General features: G+C 38.5%; 1 protein-coding gene across 1 annotated transcript in view; it reads left to right on the top strand.

Annotated features, from left to right (window-relative positions):
* Positions 1-19,855, top strand: part of LOC149239897 (glycine cleavage system H protein, mitochondrial-like) — a 65,887-nt gene extending 46,032 nt beyond the window's left edge. The window contains exon 4 of the mRNA XM_089373580.1: positions 19,420-19,855. Coding sequence (XP_089229706.1) covers positions 19,420-19,548 — 129 coding nt within the window. The 3' untranslated portion in view covers positions 19,549-19,855. The remainder of the gene's footprint in view (positions 1-19,419) is intronic.
* Positions 19,856-24,246: the final 4,391 nt, after the last annotated feature.

Below are 24,246 nucleotides of genomic sequence, written 5' to 3' on the forward strand. Positions count from 1 at the left end.
TTAGCAATCACTCCCAGAGCTATTACACCAATAGGCTTGGTTCCATAGCAACGACAGTCCCTCCAGTATAACCCCAACAATATATATGTGATTGCAACAATAATCAATCCCTAATCAACAATTCTGACTCAACAACCACTTACATGATTGTTTGTGACCCATGTAATAGCTTAATCCATACTTCTATTGATTCTGCTACTCTAGTGATACACAATCAGTTGCCTCAAATCTTGACGTTGGTGCCAACTTGACACTACACCCAATTCTGTCCTCTGCTGCCCAGGTCTAAAACCGACATCAACGAAGCCTCAAAGAGGGTAGGCCGTAGCCTCCCAAGATTCTCTTGCATGGTAATTAACTACCACAGTAGTTGACCTGCTACCTAGTCTGACTCAAATCCACATGCTATTCAGAATAGGACCAATGTTTTCCCCTTTTCCAGATCCGTTGTCCAAGAGTCACTCTTGGATGTGATTTGTGGGTTGGTGATGAGGATAGCTCCTCACTTCTCTTGTGGTTGGCTGCCGCCGAGGAAGCCCTAACCAGATCCTCGCTTTTTCAGGGATGGACTACCACAAATTAGGCTTAGACTAGTCCCTTGACTGCCACAAGATAAACACAGAGCTTCGCTTAGCCACACAAATATTTCACCACAAAATCTTTGAATTGCCATAGACAAAGTTCGAGATGGGACTGCTGTCTCAGTCATAATGTATAGATTGATTCACTACTGCTCTAATTGTTTCGTCACCTTAGGTTCATGCCCAAAAATCGCATAATACTTTCCAAGCAACGATCCAATGAAATTCCCTCCTTGATTGCCAAAGATCAAATGAAATTGCCTTAGCACAACTACATCAAACAAATGAGAGAAAGGAAAGGACTAGCTAGGGTGGGATCATCATCACCGAAACCAATCAAAGGAAAAGGGGTCTTAAAACCCTTAGAGCCTTAGCTCACAAAACAAAAATATCTAATCCACAATGATGATAAAATGATTTCTCCTCTATTGTTAAATTTTGTAGATTTAAAATTTAATTTCTGGGATCATAAACCATAGAAGACAATCAATGAACAACAAGACACAGGATTTGGTTCAAGACTAGGGAAAAACCCCACTATGGGGGAAAACCCTTTTTAAAATGCTGTTCTATTAAATCGTCTTCAAATGTTCAATAAAGATACATAATCAGAGTACAAAACCCCTTTTACAAATAATAATAGTAACAACCCTTTTTAATATGACAACTTCAAAATACCACCACAAGCCTCCAAAGGCTTCCAAAACAAGAGTAGTAGACACAAGTGCGTGAACAAAGTGCACAAGTATGAGAGCTAAATACTGAGAGCAATATTCTCCAAATGCAAGATCAGAATGCTACTGAAGCGAGGGAAATATACTAGCAATCAAACTCTGGTGCGAAAGCAATATCAAGAATAGAATATCTCTGGAGTGAGATCAATACAAGAGCTAAATACTTCTGGTGTGAGAGAAATACCAATTGCAATAATACTTCTCTGGAGCGAGAGCATTAATAACAACAAATAACAAAAGTAGAAACCACTGGTGCTAGAGCTGAATGAGAGTTCTGAGATTTGTCAATAGATCTGCCAAACAATAGATTTGCCAGATAATAGGTTTGCCAAACAATAGATTTGCCATATAATAGATCTGCCAAACAATAGATCTGCCAGATAATAGATCTGCCAAACAATAGATCTGTCAGACAATAGATATGCCAAACAATAGATCTACCAGATAATAGATCCGCCAAATAGTAGATATGCCAAACAAAAGATCTGCCAATGATGATAAGAGATCTGCAAATTTGTAATAGATCTGCTACTGATAATAAGAGATCTGACAATGATGATAAAGGATCTGCAAATCTGCAATAGATTTGCTATTGATAATAAGAGATCTGCTACTGATAATAAGAGATCTGCCAATGATGATAAGAGATTTGCAAATCTGCAATAGATCTGCTACTGATAATAAAATATCTGCCAATGATGATAAGAGATCTGCAAATATGCAATAGATCTGCTATTGATAATAAGAGAGATAAATTACTGATGCGAGGGCTTGATCATCAATGTGAGAGCTAGATCACCAAAGCGAGAGAGAGAAAACTTGATGTGTTGCAAATCAAGGCTTCTCTTCAATATATAGAAATCTTCGAGGCAAAATCCCTTCCTGGAATTAAGTGTTTTGGAAGCTGCTTGAGTGATCCATTCAAATTAGATAACTTAGTGATTTTATTTTGCACATGTCTTATTGCTTTATAAAATATTTTTGAAATGACTTTTGCTTTTATGAAAAATAATTTGCTCTTGAGAAATAATTCGCTTCAAGGGTGAAAGGGGTTAACCACATAAGGTGATTTCTAGGGAAATTTCTCCCTAGTTGCTAAAAAATTCAACATCTCTTATTTATAGATTCCTTTTGGGGGCCCCTTTGCCTTATTTTAATGTGAGGGGTTACAAGTTTTCCTCCACTTAGCCCCAATTCTAGCTCTCTTCACAAGTTTTGCCCCAATTACCGTAATTTACCCAATGTTGTCCCAAAAGCATTGGATAATGGGTTGCCCCCTTTATCATTGACTATAGTTTACGGGGTTGGATAGGCTATTTCATCCTCCTTTGGACAATTAATTAGAAGGGAACATTGTAGCCCCCCTTCCCGACATTGCTTGTCCTCAAGCAATTGCAAGTTCGGGTGCTGCACAATTTGTCCTCCTATTTTCAAAAATGAGAACCTCCTTTCAATCCTTGCAGTTTCCTTTGCAGCTGTCATAGTAAGAACACTAGCACCCTTCTTCATTTCTTGCAACCCAACAACCGTAATGCTATTTTCTGATGTTGGAGGTGCTGTTGAAAAATGTAACTAGGTTCGGTATTCATAAAATGTATTTGTCAAAAGAATTTTTATTATTATTACAATGACTTATTAAAGCATGGGTTTCATGCTTGGGTCATCTTTTTATTAGTTAAAGTCCCCATTGTGGACTCCTGGGATTAATAAAGAGTCATTAGAGTCATTGTATATTTTATGAGACCCTTCTTGGGCTTTCGAACGATGTTAAAAGAATTATTTTTGAGTCAAAAATGAATTATGTAGCCTCCACACCAAGTCGGCCGCAAGAAGATCAAGTCGGCCTCAAGGAAGGCAATTCAACCTCATTGGAAGGCTATAAATACATGGCAGTTCGACTTCATTTGGAGCATCTCACTCTCTTTCACATAGTTTGATATTTGAAGCTGGAAGTTGGGAAAAGTGTGAAGGTGAAGAAGGAGGCTAAAAGGAGTGCGATTTTGATCAAGAAGGAAGGGAAGGACAAAATCAAAGTTTTGGTATCTCTCTCTCTCTCTCTCGTGTGGGCTAGTTTAGGAGATCAAAGTCTCCTTGTCAAAGTCAAAGTTGCTGTTGTTGCTGGAAGCTTCCAAGTCGAAGTTGCTAGGGTCGAAGTGTTGTTGTTACTAGGTCGAAGGTTGGATCAAATAAGGAGAGGCTGGCTTGGTGTGGAGGAGGTCTGTGTCTAGGTTGAAGAGTATCAAGAAAAGCTATTGAAGGAAGAGATTTTGATTGGGTTTTCCCCTAGATAGGGGTTTTGCCCTGGCAGAGTGCCTACATCTTGTGTCTTGTGTTTTTGTGATCTTCATGCACACATAATTTGGTAATTGCTTGATGAAAGATAATATAACAAATAAGTAAAAGAAGCCAACATAAATCTAACCCTAATCCTCCTAGCATTGATTTCTCAATAGATGCCATGATGTAATAGTCATTGCTTTCATTCGCCGAGTCATAGATCAATTTTGGGTCAAGAGTAGAAATATGTGCTACTGCTGAAGCAAGTTCTGTTTTCAGACATGTATTTCCAACCTTCATTTTAGTTATTTCAACAATTTCATTAGTATCACATCTTTCATCAATCATTTGGGGTTCATATTCTTTGCCAACATTTATAGAACCCTCTTCTTTTGGGGTAGCTACTGTTAGAGCAGTTTGTGGTTTTCACTTGCAGATTATGCTCACCCTTAGGTAGTGGCCCTACTAAGGTTTTTGTAGCCAAGCACTTCAGATTACCAACATCAATGTTGATCAAATTGGTGGTGTTAAAAGGTACTATATTATCAACACTCTGCCTTAATTTATCAAACAACCCTACAACTGCTAGGACATCCCGGGGAATATATGCAAGCAATTTTTTTAAAAGTTGTTCCTTTCTTATCACTTTAGTCTTGCTTATTCTAGCCATCTTTTTGGTCCCTTGGCCTGCCTGCCTTATATGCAACTTTTTCAAAGCCTTCCTCCTAACCATTTCTGCAAGGTGATTCTAATATGCTGAACCAATTTCGCAAACTAATATGTGCTCAACAAATATCTCATCTTGATAACTTATAGCTTCATTACGGGCTGACAATTGAAATCATATATCTTTCATACCATATTGAGGGATTGTCACCTTCTACATGCTTGCATGGACACACATAGTCTTCTCATGTTTCTTTGCCTGGCAAAAGATAGATAATTTAAACAATGCACGACTACTTGCTTCCATTTTCGGCAAGTGATGTCTTTCATGAGCATGATACACAGGACCCAACGCAGACACTGTATCATGAGGTCTGCGTGAAACTGATAATTGGCTCCCCACACAGTCATCCACAAGCTTCTTTATGGGATTTACATCTTTAAAATTCATAACATTTACTGCGGAGTTCCAATTAGTTGACAAATTGACCAAGGGTCCAGGAATCTGCTCATTAGTTGCAATCATATTTGTTAGAAGGTCATTGAACTTCCCATTGTTGTGTTGTTGTTTAACATACATTTTCATATGCTCTTCAAATGTCTCTTACAATCAATATGTCTTGTGCTCTCACCCCTTATAGAACTATCGTCAGTGGACCATTCTATTAATCTTTTCTCCGTAAGATCCACAAGAAAATCTACCTCTTCCTTAGATTGAAGAAAAGACTCGAAATAATGCTCACACATAATTTCAACCGATCTACCATGTGCGTTCCTAAAGAACCTCTTCTTCAGTAGATTCAGGGACTAATATATTTGGTCTTTGTAGAAAATGATCTCGCCCCCTATCCTGTATGTGTCATCTTGGATGAGGCTGGCCATCAATTTGCAAGCAAACTTATTTTTGGAGTACTCTACTCGCAGGTGGGCTCTCCAATCTTTTGCGATTTTTGTGAGCATTCATATGTTAATCCCAACATTGGTCTTGCATTTTATACCCAGCTCATAAGCTTGTAGGCTGCTACTTGATGACCTGGGGTTTGCAGTTATACTGGTTGCTATTCAAGTTACATCTTCATGCTTATGTATGACCTCCATTTGCTTAACTGTTATAATGCAGGGACCACCATTGGTCATACCTGTCAATACTACCTTGTGTTGCAGAATGTAACTAGATTTGGTCTTCATAATGACTTTTGTAATCATGACATTGTATATTTTATATAAAAGGAGAAAAATAATTTTTATTTGTTCAAACATGGGTTTCATGCTCAAAGTCTAGGTCAAGGCATGTTCTTCATGCTTTTAGGGCTTGTTGAGTTAAAGAAGAATTTGTGTCATGTACTATAGTCCCATTTGGACTTGTTGTAATAAAAGAAGAATATTATTCATGAGAAATTAGTCAGTTACGACTACCTCTCATGGAAATGGTCATACGTGAATGACTTACTTAACGCAGTTGAATCCCAAAAATGATATCTAAGAATATTATTTGTGAGTATAATAAATCAATTTATCTGCCAAGACCAAATTGGCCCTACAAAGGAGAAGTTGGCCCAAAGGAAGCCTATTCGACCCCTCAAGAAGACTATAAATAAGAAGGAACTTCAACTCATTTGGCACATTAATTAATCAAGTTCGATTTGCAATCAAAGAAGGAAGAAAACAAGTGCGAAGGACAAGGAGGCAAGGAGAAAGACGAAGTGAATGAAAGAAGGCCAAAATTAGACCTAATTCTATCCACATGTGCGAAAATATAGGGTTTTTGGGCTAATTGCAGGGTCGAGAATTGCAAGCCAAAGTTATAGATCTAAGGTGGAGGTCGAGACCTATTTGGAGCAGACTTTGATGAGGTTCGATCTTTGTTGACCTTGGAAGATTTCATCTTGCTTGAAGGAGATCTTGTTGAAGGGATGACTTGGTGCTTGGGAGGAATCTTGGCTTTGGTCTTTGGGTCTTGGAAGCCTCAATTTGAATTGATTCTATAAGAAGTGAAGTATTCTTTTTGGGCTTTCTCCTTGGAGGGGTTTTGCCCTGGCTTGGAGCCTATATCTTGTGTACTTTGTTTTTGTGTGATCTTCATTGTTTTGATAATTGCTGGATGAAGAAGAAATAAAAGTAATAAAAGGCCAACTAATATCACAAGTAATTATCAATTAAGGAAAGTCATCTATAATCTACAGAGAACCTTGATTTTACAACACCTTGTTGCCATTTGAGTCTTGGAACTCCGTTTACATCACTTGGTAGTTCATTGCAAATCTTCCTATTGAGTACAACCATTGTACTCCTAACACCAAATTGGTAATTGCTAGTTCTATCATATAAAAATCATCGAAGAGTGTGTAATTACCCAATGTCATGCTCAAACGTGGAACCACCTATGTTCATGTCATGTTATACCCATTAGCTGCCCTTACTTCGAAGCCTTCAAATTCCTTTGTAGGGATGCCTCTCCTTACCACCACAATTGCATTGATGAAATTGTATGTAGCTCCTCCATTAACCAATGCTATGATTCATTGTCCTTGTAGGACACCCTTGATCTTGAAGGTGTAATATTTAGGAACTCCAGAGAGAGAGGCGATAGTACCCCCTTCAATTCTTGTATGTGGCTTCTCATCTATTTTAGCCTCCTTGAGGGATTGTTCTTCTCTAGAACTGCTAGGTTCCTTGTTGGGTACCAGTGTTGGATCATCTTCATTGTCACTATCAGACAACACTTCAATGTAGTGAATCTTTCCATTTCCAAAATATCTATGACTAGGTTCCCATGGTTCTTTGCAAGTGAAACGAAGTTTCTTCCTTCTCTACTTGTTTTGAGTCTCCTTGTTCACCCATATTTCGTGTCTTGATGATGACCTCTTACAATGTGGTAGGTTTGAAAGATTTGATGTGCAGTGGTTCGACTAAACCCTCTATGAAGAGCATGGCCAACCTCTACTCTGATATGTCTGTCACCATGAATATGAACTGTTGGAACTTTGAAATGTAGTATTCTAGTGTCCCGGTTTGCTTGAGCTGTGCTAGCTCTCTTAAGTGTATATCAGGATCCTTCCGGTCAAAACGATTTATCAATCTTTGAGTAAAGTCCACATAAGAGGTTAAGATGGAGTGCCCCAAGGTGACCAGTCCATGGTACCGCCATTCATGTGCCTCCCCTTCCAAGTATAATGTGGCAAATTTAATAGCGTCTGCTTCCAACTTGGGATTAAGTTGGAAGTAGGTGTCCAACTTTTGCACCCAATCCCTTGTTGAACACTTAGATGATCAATCAAAAGAGGGAATGGTAGTTTACCCACCCTGCCCATCATACCACGATTTTGTTGTGCTCTGGGTCTATTCTTGTATTTAATGTTGCTGAACTCTTGAAAAGTCATGGCTTCCTGTACATTTTCCCCTATGGTGTTGGATACCCCCGAAAGTATTCATTGAAGTTTCCATTATGTTCTGCTGCTCCTGGGGTTGATGCCTCTTGGCCACTTGGATATTGGGGTAGTAAGGGTCTATGATTTCTTCCATTGGTTGCCCTTGTGTTATATTGCAAAAACATATTGAAGGAGCTAGGATTATGGTTGTTGCTTCCTTCAAAAAAAGTTCTGTTACCAACATTCAATTCATTAGCAACTTTGTTACCTATGCTTAGATTTCCCATGACCTGAGCAAAAAAATGCGTCATTTTTTGGTGTCCATGGGCTATTTGTTGTTGCCCTTATGTTAATAGTTGGGCTATTTGATACTGCCATTGGATTAACACATTTAAGAGGCTAATGAGATCTTGTTCTCCTTTGTCCTCCGTGGCTGAACTGTGAGTAACCTTTTTCTTCCTGATTGTAACATTACTCCTATCTTCTGGAAGCATACAAGGCTCATATGCTTACAAGCTGGCAGGTTGCACGACTTTGATACCAGTGTAATGTCCCAATGGAATTTTTTCCCTTAGGGTTGCAAAATCACAAGATAAACTCTAGTAATTTTCACAATATTCTTTCAAATTTTTTTCCCCCAGGAAAAAAACCGTAATTTTCATTCATTGTAAAAATGATCCAAAATTACATTATGAAGACACACACATGGTGTATTTGTGTTGTTTTGTGCATCTGTTCTATGAACTTTTAGAGCTCCTTTACATAAAATCCATTCAGAGTTTCAAAAAACAGTGACTATTAGAGAAACAGTTCGAGACATCATATCAAAAAAAGGATAGTAGATCGTATTGTGTAAATAAAACAACCTATATATAACAGTGTCTGTGATGATGAGAAGATATACAGAGTGACAAAAAAGATGTATAAGTCAGTCCTGCCTTTCCAGGGGGTCCCAGAACGGCCTATGAAAATACTCATAGCTGCTGCCCTCTTGCTGCTCCAGTACCTGCCACAAATCATTTTCCAAATTTATACCTTCTTTTGATAGGCAGTCTGCAATCTAGTTGCATTCCCTGTATATGTGAGAAAATGAGATGTAAGTGAAGCTATCTTTAATCCTTAAAGTGTCATCAGCAAGAGGAACAAGAAAAATATTTTTGCACACGAGTTTGGTTAATCCAGTTAATAGTCAACATTGAGTCACCATAAATCTATAATTGTTTACATCCTTTTTCCATAGCAAAAAGTAATAAATATTTGCATGCAAGAAGTTCTGCCTGGTTGTTTGTCCCCAAACCAAACCCCATTTTGACATGGAAAGTATGAGATTTAGATAAGAAAAGGATGAACACTCCTCTACTCCTTTGACCCTGATCGCATGAAGCTCCATCAAAATATGCCCATGGTTGGGATCGGTGAGGAAAGCCTTCACCAATAACTCTTGTAGGAGATAAACCTTTTTCTTGAGGAAAGCGACTAAGGATAGCAAGGGCTTCTGCTGCTACATGATCTGGAGATGATGGTTGGTCCTTGAATATAGCTTTATTTCACACTAGCCACACCCCCAAACAAATTATCAAAAGGAGTGCCTTATAAGGACACGAATTGGGATTTGAAAGCCACCTTCTCCAAGATTCTTCCATAGTTGCTCCTTCCCACTATCCTAGTTGGTCTATAGTTTCTCGGCATATTTCCCAAATCTGATTGATGAAAGAGCATTCCTTGAAAACGTGAATGATCATTTCCTTATTTTTTCACAAGGGGCATCAATCAGGGCCAATCACATACCTTCTTTGAAGCACATCCTAGGTTGGGAGTATTCTTTCGATTTCAGGCCGAGATAATATAAAATACAAAACAATGTAGTCAATAGTAGATTTCACAATACATCAATAGTTCACATCAAATTCAAATTTCAATTTAGTAATCACTTTCAGAGCTATTACACCAATAGGCCTGGTTCCATAGCAGTGACAGTCCTTCTAGTATAACTCTAGCAATTTATATGTGATTGCCACAATAACCAAACCCTAATCAAGAATTTTGACTCAATAACCACTTACAAGATTGTTTGTGACTCCTATAACAGTATAACCCAGACTATGATACATAGTCAACTGCCTCAAATCTTGACACTACGCCCAATTTCGTCCTCTGCTGCCCATGTCTAAACTGACATCAACGAAGCCTCAGAGTGGGTAGGCCGCAACGTACCAGGATTATCTCGCACTATGATTAGTTGCCACAGTGGTTGACCTACTACCTAGTTCGACTCAAATCCATGTGCTGTTCGGAACAAGACCAACGTTTGCCCCTTTGCTTGATTTGCTGTCTAGGAGTCACTCATGGATGTGATTTGAGGGATGGTGATGAGAATAGCTCCTTGCTTCTCCACAGATTAGGCGTAAACCAGTACCTCACTTGGTTGTCACAGGATCAACCAAGACCTTTGCTCAACCACATAAATATTTCACCTCAGAATCTTTGAATTGTGATGGACAAAGTCGGAGATGGGGCCGCTGTTTCAATCAAAATGTTTGGATTAATTCATTGATCCTAATTGTTTCGTTGCCCTAGGTTCATGCCCATAAATCACATAATACTTTGCAAGCCACGATCTAACAAAATTCTCTCCTTGATTGCCAAAGGCCAAATGAAATTACCTTAACACAACTGCATCAAACAAATGAGAGAAAGGAACGAACTGGCTAGGGTGGGATCATCATATCTAATCCACAACCTTCATAGCCTTAACTCACAAAACATAAATATCTAATCCACAATGATGATAAATTGATTTCTCCTCTCTTATTTATAGATTCCTTTTGGGGGTCTTGACTCTCTTCTCCTTATTTTAATGTGAGGGGTTACAACTTTCCCTCCACTTAGCCCCAATTCTGGCTTTCTTCACAAGTTTTGCCCTAATTACCCCAATTTACCAATGTTTCCCCAAAAGCATTGGATAATGGGTTTTTTCCTTTATCATTGACTATAGCCTAGGCCCTACACGGTTGTATAGGTTTTTTCATCCTCCCTTGGGAAATTAATTAGAAGGGAACACTACAAGCATCACAAAGTTTGCAATCGAGCATCTAAAATCTCATTAGAATATCCAAAGTATACTTCCCTTTTCCAAGGAAGAATTCTCCTGCACCTCACCAAATCTCTACCTAAAAGGTAATGCATTAGAACAATATCGTTCATGTCAATTTGGCTGGCCAATTTTTTCTTGCATCACACAATGAGATCCTCTGAACTTCATGTAAGAATCGGGTCATCTAAATATATGGTCAAGACAAGTAAATCAAATTTATCTTCTAAATAATAAAGATTAGAATATGAACAAGTCTTGGAGAAGCCCAAATTCAATATGTACTCATCAGTCCTTGATGGCTAAGTCCATGATGCTTGCATTAGCACATAAAGGGTACTCTTCAACCTGCATACGTGGGTATCTCTCTCACACATTGAAAACTCTCAACTAATTTATATACATTTCTTCAATCACACCATTCAAAAAAGCGGTCTTTACATCCGTTTGGTATAAAGGTCAACCAAAGCATGATGTTGAAGACATGATGGTTCCCATAGAAGTATACCTTGCTTTCGAGCAAAAGTTTCATCATAATCAACTGCCTCTTTCTTTGAGAATCCATTAGCAACAAATTCAGCCTTTACTTTTCAATGCCCCCATGAGCCACATGTTTGATCTTATACAACTATTTGGAATCAATCACTGATTTCCCAATCAGTCTTGGAACTATCTCCCATACTTTTTTCGTTAAGAATGGAGTTGTACTCCTCTATCATGGCATCTTGCCATGCATGCTCTATATTTGCTACCTCAAAGCTGTAAGGCTTTGTCTCGAGAATGGAAGACACTAGTGCAACATAAGTAGGAAACATTTAGGTGGATAAATCACTCGAAAAATAAATTTTGGTGCACTCCCACGTGCTAATGTATCCTATAATGCCTAAGTAAGTCATCTTGGCGTCTTGGCTGAACTTGAGGGTAATGAGGCTTCTGTTCCTTGACTTGAACCTTGCTGATCTGAACCTGAATTTTCGTTCAATTTCAAATCAGAATTTGAGACAATAAGCTTTTCTCCTCCCTTGATCTTCATCGGAGGCTCTTGTAACTTTGAGGCTATGCATCCTCATCAAACTTCACTTTTCTGCTCACCATGGCCTTCCTTTGTGCTGGAATGTAGATTCAGTAAGCCTTGGATGTCTCAAGGGTTCAAACTTAGCTCTTTTCAGATCAGGAACGTGAATGTAAATTGGACAACTAAAAACACAAAAATGCGATACTTCAAGTTTCTCACTAGTAAATGCTTCCTTCTGTTTTGTCCTTCAGGATCCTGTCAGAACATTGATTGAAGATATAGACTACTCTATTACGTGGGCAAATCCATGTCAGCACGGCCTTAGCAGTCTTAGTGATGACTAATTCTTCCTCTGTACAACCCCATTCTGTTGTGGGTTTAAAGACACTGTTAACTCCCTCTTGACCTCTGCACCCCTACAGAAGGCATCAACGTCCTTGGATGTGTATTCCCCTCCATCATTATATCTAAGTACTTTGATCATCTTCCCTATCTATTTTTTAACCTAGGCTTTGAACTCTTTAAACTTAAAGAACACTTATTCCTTTCTCTTCAAAAAATAAATCCAGGTTTTGTGAGAGGAATCATCAATGAAGGAAACATAATACAAATTACTTGTCAATGATGAAGAAGACATAGGCCCACATATATCGAAGTGGATCGAATTGAGAGTTTCTCTTGATTTTTTCTCTTTGGATGGAAAAACAACCTTTGAATGTTTGTTGAGTGAACATCCCTTTCACAATCCAAATATCTCAACCTTGAAGAATGGGAATCCCTGCACCATATTCTTCAAAAGTGGAAGTGCCCCATAGTGTAAGTGACCAAAGCACTTGTGCCACAACTCGTGCAACTTGTCATTGTCATGCACTAGAGCATCATGTTTCAACATAATCAGCAAGTTGCTTGTAAAAGCTCTCTTCTTGCACTCCTTTGGCAAAAACTCAACCAATCTCTGATAGTGCACTGCTGATCATTCAACTCCACTTAACACTTCAAATTTGTGATAGCTGAAATAGAAGAAGATTGTTTGTCAAACCAAGTACCAACATAACATCACGCAATTCAAGAACATCGCCTAAAGACGTCCAGAAAGAGGTGGAGCTCATTCTAGTCATGTGACATTGTTACCCAACTCCACTTGTATGCCAACATCTTGCTGTCGAAATTTGCTTAAGATATTTTTTTGAAATTCATATGTTTCAGTGCTCCATTGTGCACATAACAACCAACACTAGAAGTGGTATTGGTGGAAAGACATGAAACCATAAAAAGGCTATTTCAAGCTTGGATGCTAACTTATCCACTTAAGTTGAAGCTTCTTCTGTTGCTTTCCCTTTGCTTTCTTCTTCTTAGGAAACCAAATGCCATAATGCCTTTACTTGTGGTTCTTGATCACATGAATCAATTGCTTCTTACCCTTGTTGGAAGAACACGACTCTTCCTTCTTACCCTTTTTGGATCCTCCTTTGTTACCTCCTTTCCTCACTTTCTTCATTTGAAAGGATACATTTTGATTTTTGGTGAAAAGCATAAAGCATGAGAAGACTTATGATGTAATGCTTAAGTAAGAGGGAAAAATTCCATGTGCATGATAGTTAAAATTACCAACATATTGCCTAGAGAAATAGGGTGGCCATGTGTGTCAAGTGACAAAATCTCATGCGAAATCCCGGTTGGGAATCCTATCATGGCAATTTAAATAGCCATTTGAGAAAAAGAATTGCGTGCACCTTTGTTCTTCACTTTGCCTTACAACTTTCTCACATTCTCTCATTCTCTCAGTCTTTGCTCCTGCTGTATTCCCCTTGTGGTACCTTTGGGCTCTAGCATACTCAAGATGCAAACATTCTTAGAGAGATTTGCATACATAAAGCTTGGAAATTGTAGGCTGTTGATTCTACCATTCATGTGGAGGATGAATGGTGCAAAACGTAATTTGAGGCTTTGCTGTGGTAGTAGGCATGAGTGTTGTTGCTGAAAAATTTAGCAGCCTAGTGAATGGTGCAAAATGTAATTTGAGGCTTTGCTGTGTTAGTAGGCACGAGTCTTGTTACTGCAAAATTTAGCAGCCTAGTGCAAAGCCTCACTAGGCACTCTAGGCCTTAGGGAAAAGACAATGACTTCTCTCTGCTGCTTTGTGGTTGGATATTATCCCCACAAGGGAGGCTTCCCTAGCAAGACTTAGAGATTAGATGACCAAGGATCCTAGGCCAAATGGCTCTCTAAGGAACTTGCAAAACACACCAAAGAATGATTTTCAATTAAGAAAGGCTTAGGGTAAAAAAGAGATGATGTATTGGAGGAAATTACTGGCAAAGCCTTGGAGGCCGAAATAATGTCTAAGGATATTCAAGTAAGTTTTTCCACCAGCCACCATCAATGTATATAATGCTGTTGTAAATTAGGGTTTCAAAAATATGTAGGTTTACAACATGCAAAACATTACAACAGCTATAAAATATCCTGTTAATGATAAGATCAACAAAGGGTTGAAGCTATTGGAGGGTTTAAACAAGGGATAGGTCAGGAGTCCATTTTTATTGGCTGAAAACGCACAGGACAACACAAATAATCTAGACGTCAGCCCTTAGATTGGGGGTAAAATATGCATAAAATGATACATTTTTCTTTTTAAATATAAAAAGATGCAATGCCTACCTAAAGGACAATATCTTGTAGGTGCGTTTATGCTATAAAATGCAAATTTTTAACAAACCCTAACTATAGTTTACCATAAAATAAAGAGAAATGGAAAATTTATAATGATTGACACACAATGCTAGTGCCTTATGTTAAATGGGCAATGGGGTCAATAGGATGAGGTTTATGCAAGAGGACCTTGGAAAGAGAGGGTGGAAGGAAAAGTCGCTTCACTTCCAAAACCCTAACAACTTTCTTCTTTAGCAGATTTAAGGTCAAAGGGTGCAATTTTCGTCCCTTTGATGGTTCCTTGATGATAATTTTTTCATAAATAAATAAGAAACAAGAGTTCACGAAAGTTGTACCTTTTAAGATGGCACATGATGGACCATAATTTCAACAATTTCATGCAAAATGGAAGAGAATAACATTAAACTTACACTATTCAAGCAAGTATCGCTTTTCATCAATCCATAGAAAGCCTTCTCCATGCAAAACATATCCTCCCTAAGACAATTCACACTCCTTAGCCATTGCGTCTAAGAGAAAAGAAGACAACTAATGTGCACTCTTTGCAAGAGAGATAAATGAGTGTGTATCACAATGATCCAAGAGAATTTGACTCCCTTCTATTTTTATGAGGGTAACCATGTCAAATTTCTCTTAATTTACAATCATAGCTCTAAAAGTTTACTTGAAGCATCCAGCAAGACTAATAGGTCACAAGTCAACCTAAAATTAGTTTCACATAATGATAAAATACAATAAAGAGAGCATATTTTCTCCACACGTGCGAGAGAAATGGCTCTCCAACATGTTGTCATCCTCATCTAATGAGCCTATCCTTCAAGTAACATGGAAACAATGGTCCAAGAGTGCTCCTCACTCCAAGACATCTCATCACAATGAAAGGGTGCATCTCCAAGCCACATCTCCTCATCCAAGAGGTCATTATCAAGAAGCCCCATGTCATCTTCTAAGGATTTGCATGGGTGATGTGGTGGCCCTAGGGTATGACGTCAACATCAAAACGAGGTGTGCCAACCCTCCTAGAGCATCTCAAATGATCATCATCCTCATATGGGCTTTAGAACAGGGCAATGCCCATCAAGTAGATATAAGGCTATCCTAGAGATGCCCTGGATCCTCTAGGGCACATCATCAATCTTGCCAATGATTAGAATTCTTGGCTCAACATTTTAGCATCTAGTGGTGTGGAAGGAGCCATACATCCATGTGGAGGCTCCTCAAGGGCCAATGCTCATCTTTGGAGGGGCAATGTTGGGGCTGTAGGGTCATAAGTGCTCTCATGCTAGGCTAGATTTGCTCCTCATTATGTTGCAAAAGGGCCACACCGTCCCTCAAGGGATATCTAATGCACTTGTGAAAAACTGCCTAAAAAACCCTCAAGATCAAGTGAGATCAATATCATTTGGTAAAGAAACCATAAAGTATCATAGTGGACCATATTCAATGCTAGGGTTACAAAAATACTTCACACAAGTCTTGCCTTCAAATGTCTTTCTAGTTGATGAATTGTAAGCAAGTTACCATACTTTTGTTAGGGTTGATTATACAATTAGCCCTATTAGGTGCTTCCAGCCTCAAGGTGAAGGACAATTCCTAGATAGGTCCATCAATCCATAGGTACATGTGATAAATGCGTACATGGAATGGGAAAGACTTTAAGGAAGATGTCACTGGCTTGGTGCCAACTTAAAGAGGTCCAACATCTTGAGTGTAGTAATGATACGAGGGAGCAATTGTAGAGGCTTGAGTCACCTCTTTCCTTAGTTCGCTTTTTCCACCCCTCTGGTGCGCCTTTTACTTCAATGATCTTTATTTTGTCTCTTGCATAGCTTGGGTGACCAGCTTGCTCAATGCTTGTTCAATACCCCTTAAAGATGTAGCAGTTTATTGCTCATCAGGGTTGAGACATTATAAGTTCTTTTGATTTAGAGAAAGCATGATATGCTTAGGAACTAGGTGACGGCTAATGAGGGGGGTAGAGGTCAGGCTAGGATTTTTCCCACATGCTTACTATTAGTCCCAACCATCTTTTGCTTTTTTCATTTTCTTTAATTTGTGGCTATATGCTTTTATCTTTCTTTCAACTGCGTCAACTTCTTAGAGCAAAGTTTCAGGCCCTGACTTAGTAAAGTGGATAAAGGGTGCCAGTACTTGTGACAAATGACAATCAACACAAACAATGGAAGTGGATACAAGGACAGATGGAAGGTGGCATGTATGGATTACCTTGGGCACACTACTATCAGCTTCCTATTCGTGCCCCTATTGAATAGTGGAAAGAAAAGGCCTCAGGGAAGGTCACACTGGACTAGGGGCAAAGGATAATGTCCTAGGTGAAGCGTGGAAACACGGATACAATCAAAAGTAGTCAATCATCCAGCTCAACCTGTGATCCATATTAGAATGCCCTTAGCATTAAATGGAAGCACACGATTATATAAATGGTTAGTGTACCTTTTGATAGATGACCTACCTTTCTTCAAGAAGTATGCTAGATGGGAGAAAGCACTGACTAGAGCATAAGTGGAGAGCTCTAAAGTGAAGCTATTCGTGGATCATTATAGGGCTGCTGGCTGGCTAAATAGGAGAAAAAATTTCTCCTAGGGGTTACCAACTTGGTTGGGTAACAATTCCAGATCTCTACCTAGCAGTGGAGCAAGGAGGACTGTAGTTCTTTCAGTGTCTGATGTAATTGTGGCTAGCAGGAATGATCGTGAATGATGAAACTAGCTTTGATCTGGTAGTTTCTAGCATAGGTTGCCCAATACTCTTGGTAAGAATGACCAAATGCAGATTGGCTAAGCTGTGGTTGCTCTGCCTTTATTTAGCTGGACCAGCTGGGTTCTTTGTCTTGGATTAGCCTTTTCCTTGATCTAGTTGTGCCTAGCAAGGGTTTGGCGGCTTTGAGATTATTGCTGCATTTAATGTGAAGACATGTGGAGTGGTCCCTAGAGAATGCACTCGGGTTGGGGTCCATGGCTTGAGGATGAGATTATGGCTGGGTGGTGAATCTTCCTTAGGAAACTGGTGGGCTTCTTTTATTAAGATAAGTATTTTATTTGGTGGTGTGAATCTTTTGGGTTTTGCTGCTAGATTTTGTGGATTTAATTTCCATGTGATGTTTTTAGCTTTTTTATCTGTATGTTAATATCAAGTTTACATGGGGATGTGTCTCTGAGCGTATGGGTATAGGGGATGTGCTCCCCATACACCTGGGATGTGGGTACTCGAAGGAAGATATTCTGCCATGTTTCCTTTTGTGGGGGATACAATGGAATGCAATATAGGCTGTTCCTCTTGAAAAATGTCGCATTCCCTTTGACCAAGGATTTTCTTGTTTTGACATAAGACACTTCCTTTCGAGGAAAAATGAGAAAAAAACTCTTAACCCTAAGACATCCTACTGTCCAAAACCTAAAGTGATCATCTCATTTCATCTTTATCTCACTTGGTCACCGTCAGAGGAGTTCATGTGTTTCTGGTGCTGGGGGAGGATACTTCAAACATTATTGTTGGTTGTGACCTTGCTGCTGGGAGAGAATTCTGGATACTTCAATATTCATAAAAGACCTTGTTTGTGCTGCTGGAGAGTGAATACTCGGAATAGCGTTGCTGTTAGGAGGGAATAATCAGAATAGACCTTGTTGGCTGCCAAAGCACATTGGACACTTGCTGGGTTAGTGCTGGATAGTGGATAGTGGGATTTGTGAATCGTGACTATTATGCTATGGTACATAATTACATGTATCCTTTATGATTTATTATTGATGTATTATTATGTATAATATTTCAATGATTAATTGTTAACCTGTTACAGTTGCCTATAATTTTTGTTTCAGTTTACATTATATAAATTTAATTTTTTTAGTATTTCAGGTGTGCTCCCAAATTTGGAGACCCCATTGTCCATTGTGACATTCCCCATAGTTTGGGGGTGCTTATACAGATTCCTTGGATGCATTCCCCCCCTCATGCGCCCCTGCACCCCAGAAACATGGTCAAACATTGGTTAATATCATGAATTTCTGTTCAATTCTGTTGTGATAAAGAATTTCCACCCAAGCATTTGATTCTGCTACTGTTAATAAGTTCTGATTGCATAGGTTTTCACAGTGAGTGATATTGTGCTTGAACTTTATGGAAGTAAACTGTGTGTGAATTTATGAAACATCAAATGTTTTGAGTGAACATTCGACCCATCATTAGGGGAAAAATAAAGCTGTAATAGTGATGGAAAGAGTGCCAGTGAGAAGATAATGGCCAACCATTGGAAATTAATATTAAAATGGAGGGCAACCATTAATAATAATAATACTGAAGTATTATTTTTCAACTGTTGGCCATTATTTTCAACCTTTAAATCTTCTCACTAGCACTCTTTCCATTACTATAAAAGATTTATTTGTCTCTGATAATGGGTGGAGTCCCCACTTGAAACATTGGACACATATACTTGCACAGTTTACTTCCAGAAAGTTCAAGCACATTTTAATGAGTTGTTAACCGAGAAATTCCAGATCTACATTTCTTATCGAGGAAGGGTTACAGGTGGGTACGTCATAGTTATACTTGAATGTTTTTACCTCATATGAAACTTGAAGGTTATAATCAAACTTTCATCTGGGCTGTTATCAAATTAGGTGTATCAATCATATAATAGTGTAAGACGTGGAAAACATAGGTAGAATTTAATATAAAAGTGGGGAGGAACTGAGAATGTGCACAAAGAAAAGGTAAGCATTACGACCATATAAATGTAAGAAGAAGACTTTCTAAGTGAGTAGATATTTTCCAGTTTCTTAAACTAGGCCATTGATTCCTCACAACGTAGCATTATGGCTTTCTCTTTTCATCTCTTGAGCAAGAGTAAGATTGGCAATTTTGTCTATTATGCTAAAGTAATATCGGATAGCAAACATGGTTGTGCATCCTTTTCACAATAGAGTTTGTGATTATTTCCTTTTAAATCTTTAATTTAAGGAATAAAATGGTAAATGTTTACCCTTTTTCTCAGATTAATGGAAGTCCATATGGTGAAGGGTGGATCATAAAAGTGCGCATTAAGGACCCATCAGAGATGGACACTTTAATGAATGCAGAGCAATATAAACGTTTCTGTGAAGAAGAAGATGCCAGTCACTGAGGTATTCAGTTTTTTCTGTTTTGCTATCAGCAATAGCAAGCCACCAATGTCAATTTTCCAAAATCCTATTGTGGAAGCCAGTGTGTAGTAATTAAACATGCTGTGGGATGACACACATTATACTTCCAAACGTATTATCATTTATGTTTAATTCAAATTATGCCCTTTTCTCATGTGTAATGTAAGAGTAGATTCAGAGATCCATTTTCATGCAGATAGTCTATCAGTATTAACTAATGCATTTAAAGACAGCCAAGTTTGAAACAAGTCTAATATTCAAAAGCTCTGGCAATTGATAGCTTTTCAAGTTTTCCTGTACAATTCAAGTCAAATTTGCAGTGTGACTTGGGCTTTCTGACAAAATGTTTATATTCTAGAGATCTTAGACATCACTGCATTACGTTTGATAATGTAAATGCTGAACTGGTTCAAGCCAAGCCCCCGTTTTCTTTACAATTTAATTTTCTTCTTTTATAGTTTCAGATAAAAGTAGATGAACTGTCAGGACATTATAGCATGTATGAGAAGTAAAACATATGAATCAACATTATCATTTAAAGGATGCTTTCATTGGTATTATTATGCTTTATTTTGAACACTTGTGATGCTTCTGAAGCTCAAGGTTCTTACAAAAAATCTCCGTTGATTTTTTTAAAGTGGTAATTTCTTTATAAAGATCTATTTTAAAATGCCATAAAATTATTTAAACTATGATTATGGGAAAGTGCCATAAAATTACTTTCATTTTGGTTTCCCTTACTCAAGGCAGGGATATTTAGTTCATGACATTTCTGCAACCGTTACCAAGCATAATGTTAATCATGGAACTATTTTTAATCACATGGCTCTAATTCGATGTCCGTTCTTTTGTTTACACCTTTAATTTGGGTAGCAGTGCCTTGGACCTAGACCGATGTTTATTGTGAAACATATGGCATAATCCATCCTTTCACAAGTGCATTTTGTTTGTTATTGCTAGTCCAATTTTCTGTTTGCAAAACATGATTTGTATCGATCTTAAAGGTTTGCATTCAAGGCAGTTTTTATGTATTTTTAAAAATTTCTACTTGTACATATAAATACAAACACCAAGTTATAGACCACCTATTGCAACCCAAAAGTGTGCTTGCTGATTCTTTATTCTAAGGTAAAGATTCATTCATTGTTGTGGTTTGCTTGAGAGTAATAACAACTCTTCTACATAACAAAGAATAATAATGTTGGAAGAGAGAATGGAGGATTGGGTAAGCATCTGACACTCTTTGAGGATGAGGTAGGACATCCAAGGTAAGAGTAGTTGAAGAGGACCGATATTCTTTGAGCATTGGGAATCCAAGATAAGAATAGCCTTGGAAGGACATACCCTGTGAACACCTGGGTGGGGTATGTGCTTTGAGAGACAATGATGATGGTGTTTATAAGTGATTGGTCTCGCTAACATTGTGCTCTAATCTTGTGGAGAGATAGAGTTGTTAGTCAAGGCCTTGCTATGTGACAACGCTGGATGATATGATGCTAAACACATGGGTTACCAATCCGACTCTTGTTATGAGAATTCTTCATATTGAGAATGTCCCAATACCTTGTATGGATTATGAATACCTCCCTAGTTAAGAGGGGGTGTTGAAATATGTAACTAGGCTCGATCTTCATGATGACATATGTAATCATGATTTTATGTATTCATGCTCAAGAGAAATTTATTTTTAGGTGAAACACCCATTGAGTGCTTTTAGGGCTTGTTATTTAGTCTACAAGTCAATTGAGTCATTGTCATGCACTGAAGACCCATTTGGGCATGTTACATATTGTAAAAGATTTTTTTTTTTTTTTTTTTTTTTTTTTTGAGTCAAAATATAGTGAAAATACCCTCCAAGAGCTCATCATGATGCAATGATCAAGTCGGCCTACACACATGGACAAGTCGGCCTAAAAGGTGCAATTTGACTTAGTGAAAGCACTATATAAAGAAGAATTCAACCTCACTTGGAGGATACACTAATCACTCACACAAGTTCGATCAAGGAAGAGGAAAAAGTGCGAGGAAGAAGAGGACAGAAGGAGAAAAGAAAAATGAGTTTCTGGGATTGTCTTTGGGCTATTACTCTCCACACGTGCGAAGAAATTAGGGCTCCCATTACAGTTGCAAAGGCCAAGTAGCATAAGTTTAGAAAAACATTTTGCAAGTTGAGTTCTATAGGAGAGAGAATTAACCCAAGCAAAGAAGAAAGGAGGAAGAATATATCATTATTTCTCCTCACTTGTAAAGACTAGGGTTTTTGCAGAAGAATTTGCTGAGTAGGTTGAAGTTACAGAAGAATTCGCTGGGCAGGTCGAAGTTGTAGAAGAATTTGCTGGTTAGGTAAAAGTTGCAAAAGAATTTGCTAGGCAGGTCGAAGTTCTAGAAGAATCCGCTGGGAAGGTCGAAATTGCAGAAGAAGTTGCTAGAAGTTGAAATTGCAAAAGTTGCTGGAAGCAAAGTTTGACTTAGTCTTGGTTAAGGGTCATAGGTCTTGGAATTTGTCAATTGAAGGTATACAAGAAGAGAAGAATTCTTGTGGGTTTTCCTCTTAGTTGGAAAAGTTTTGGCCTTGGCTGATCGCCTACATCTTGTGTCCTATTGTCTCATTGATTTTATTGTTTGGTAGTTGTTTGATGATAAAGAACACTAAGAATAATCAAGTGCAAGAAGAAGCTAATCAAGATAAGTAAAAATATATCACAGGTAGTTAACAAAGTAAGAGAAATCACCTAAAACTAGCTACCCTAGATTTCTCAATAGTTTCCACACTCTAAGGAACAATTGGTGGAAGAACTAAAGTAGAAGTTGATGCAAGCCTTGACATAAGCTAAAGTCGATGATAACATGCCATTTATAGTAAAAATCTAATCTCTTGATTAATGACAAAATCCAAGGGAGGAACTGTTCGATAAGTTTACATTACACAAGTAAAGAATACTAGTCATAACAACAATTGACACCAATAAATAAAACCATGTCTTTCGATAGACGTGGCCCTATTACCAACCAAAAGTGGATAACCCGTAGGAGAAAATATTTCCCCTTATTTGATAGCAAGTAGCTCTTGATGGTCAACATATAGCGCTATGCTTCATTTCTCCACCTATGGCTCCAATGAGTGCTGTCACCCATGTGAAATTATTCTTGAAGGAAGGTGGGCAATCTCTTGATAGGTCCTCTAACCATTTGAGCAATCATATTCTTTCATTTAATGTCATGGGAATATTAATATGGGTCATTGGGAAAATTGGATGATTGACTGATCTTTGATTGTATCTTTGTTTCCCATACTTCACTTGGGAGGTTAGTCTTTGACTCTAGTCTAGTGGGACTCCTATGAGGCCTTAGGGTTTTAGGAAGGGCACTACCGGGGAGGCATTAGTTAGCATGCTCAAGGTAATCCATACTTACCACTTTCCACCTATCTCGATTACCAATCTCCATTCTTCGAGTTGGTAGTAATTGTTCATTTGGATTAGCACCCTAGTCCACATCCTTGAGACACGACCTAGAAACTTGGCCTTAGAGGTTGGCGTTGTCGAAAGAATGATAAAAGCATATAAAGCCACAATCAAAGAAAATGTAAAATGCAAAAGGCATTTGGGACATATTTAGCGCGTGGGAAAAAACTTAGCATGAGCTCTACCTCCCACATTAGCCATCACCCAATTCCTCAAGCATTAAATGCTTCACCTAAAATAAAGAAACTCTTGAGTGTCCCAACTTTGATGAGCGAGAAATACCTACATCTTGAAAGGGTATTGGACAAACATAAAATAAGCTTGGGCTCCTAAGCTATGCACCAAACAAAGATAAATCATTAAAGTAAAAGACACATCAGAGTGGTGGAAAAAGTAGGCTGAGAAAAGGGGTAATTCATGTTACCATGATTGCTCCCTCCTTACATCATTGCACTTTGGATGTTGGATCACCATCCATTGATCTCGTGGCTTTAGAATCTTCTTGGAAGTCTCTCCTACTCCATGACCACCATATCGCACACACACACACCTATGGATTGATGGGTCAACCCAGGACATGTCACTCCCATTGGGGGTTGGAAACAACTGATAGGTTTGTTAACCTAATCATACCTAACATGAGTTAGCTAACTTGTTTATGGTCTTGATCTAGATAGATATTTGAAAGTGAGTTTTGTATGAAGTATTTTTGTGTCCCTAACATTAGATATGGTGTAATGATGCCTCCCCTCATATCTACCCACTTTCACCAGATTACTTGGGGTAAACATGAGATGAGGGGGTACTTTGACAAGACTCGACCTCCTAGGTGACCTTAAGGAAGTGGAATCAACAGAAATCCACAACAAAAACCTTTTATACCTGCTACAGGACTCCCAAAAGCCTTCCTAGTCATCCCCATGACCAGTCCTTGGGTCCCACTGAGTTTTAGACCATTAAACCCTTGGATGCTCCCTTGATATGGATAGGGGTGCATTGAGGAGGCTCCAGACACTCCCTTGATATGGACAACAGTGCGTCTGGGAGGCTCCAGACGCTCCCACAAGAAGGCATGGGTGTATTTGGGGAATTTTCTCCTCAGACTTGTGCCTGCGACTCCGAGATTTGTGCCACCTTTCAAGCCCATAATCCAGGTCACTGCCATAAACCCTTGTAGCTATCAGAATCCATAATTTACATGACAACAAAACTTGC

This window comes from Pinus tabuliformis, chromosome 8, assembly GCF_031772625.1.
Source record: "Pinus tabuliformis cultivar Carrire ecotype Pingquan chromosome 8, CPIR1, whole genome shotgun sequence".
NCBI classification, from domain to species: Eukaryota; Viridiplantae; Streptophyta; class Pinopsida; order Pinales; family Pinaceae; genus Pinus; species Pinus tabuliformis.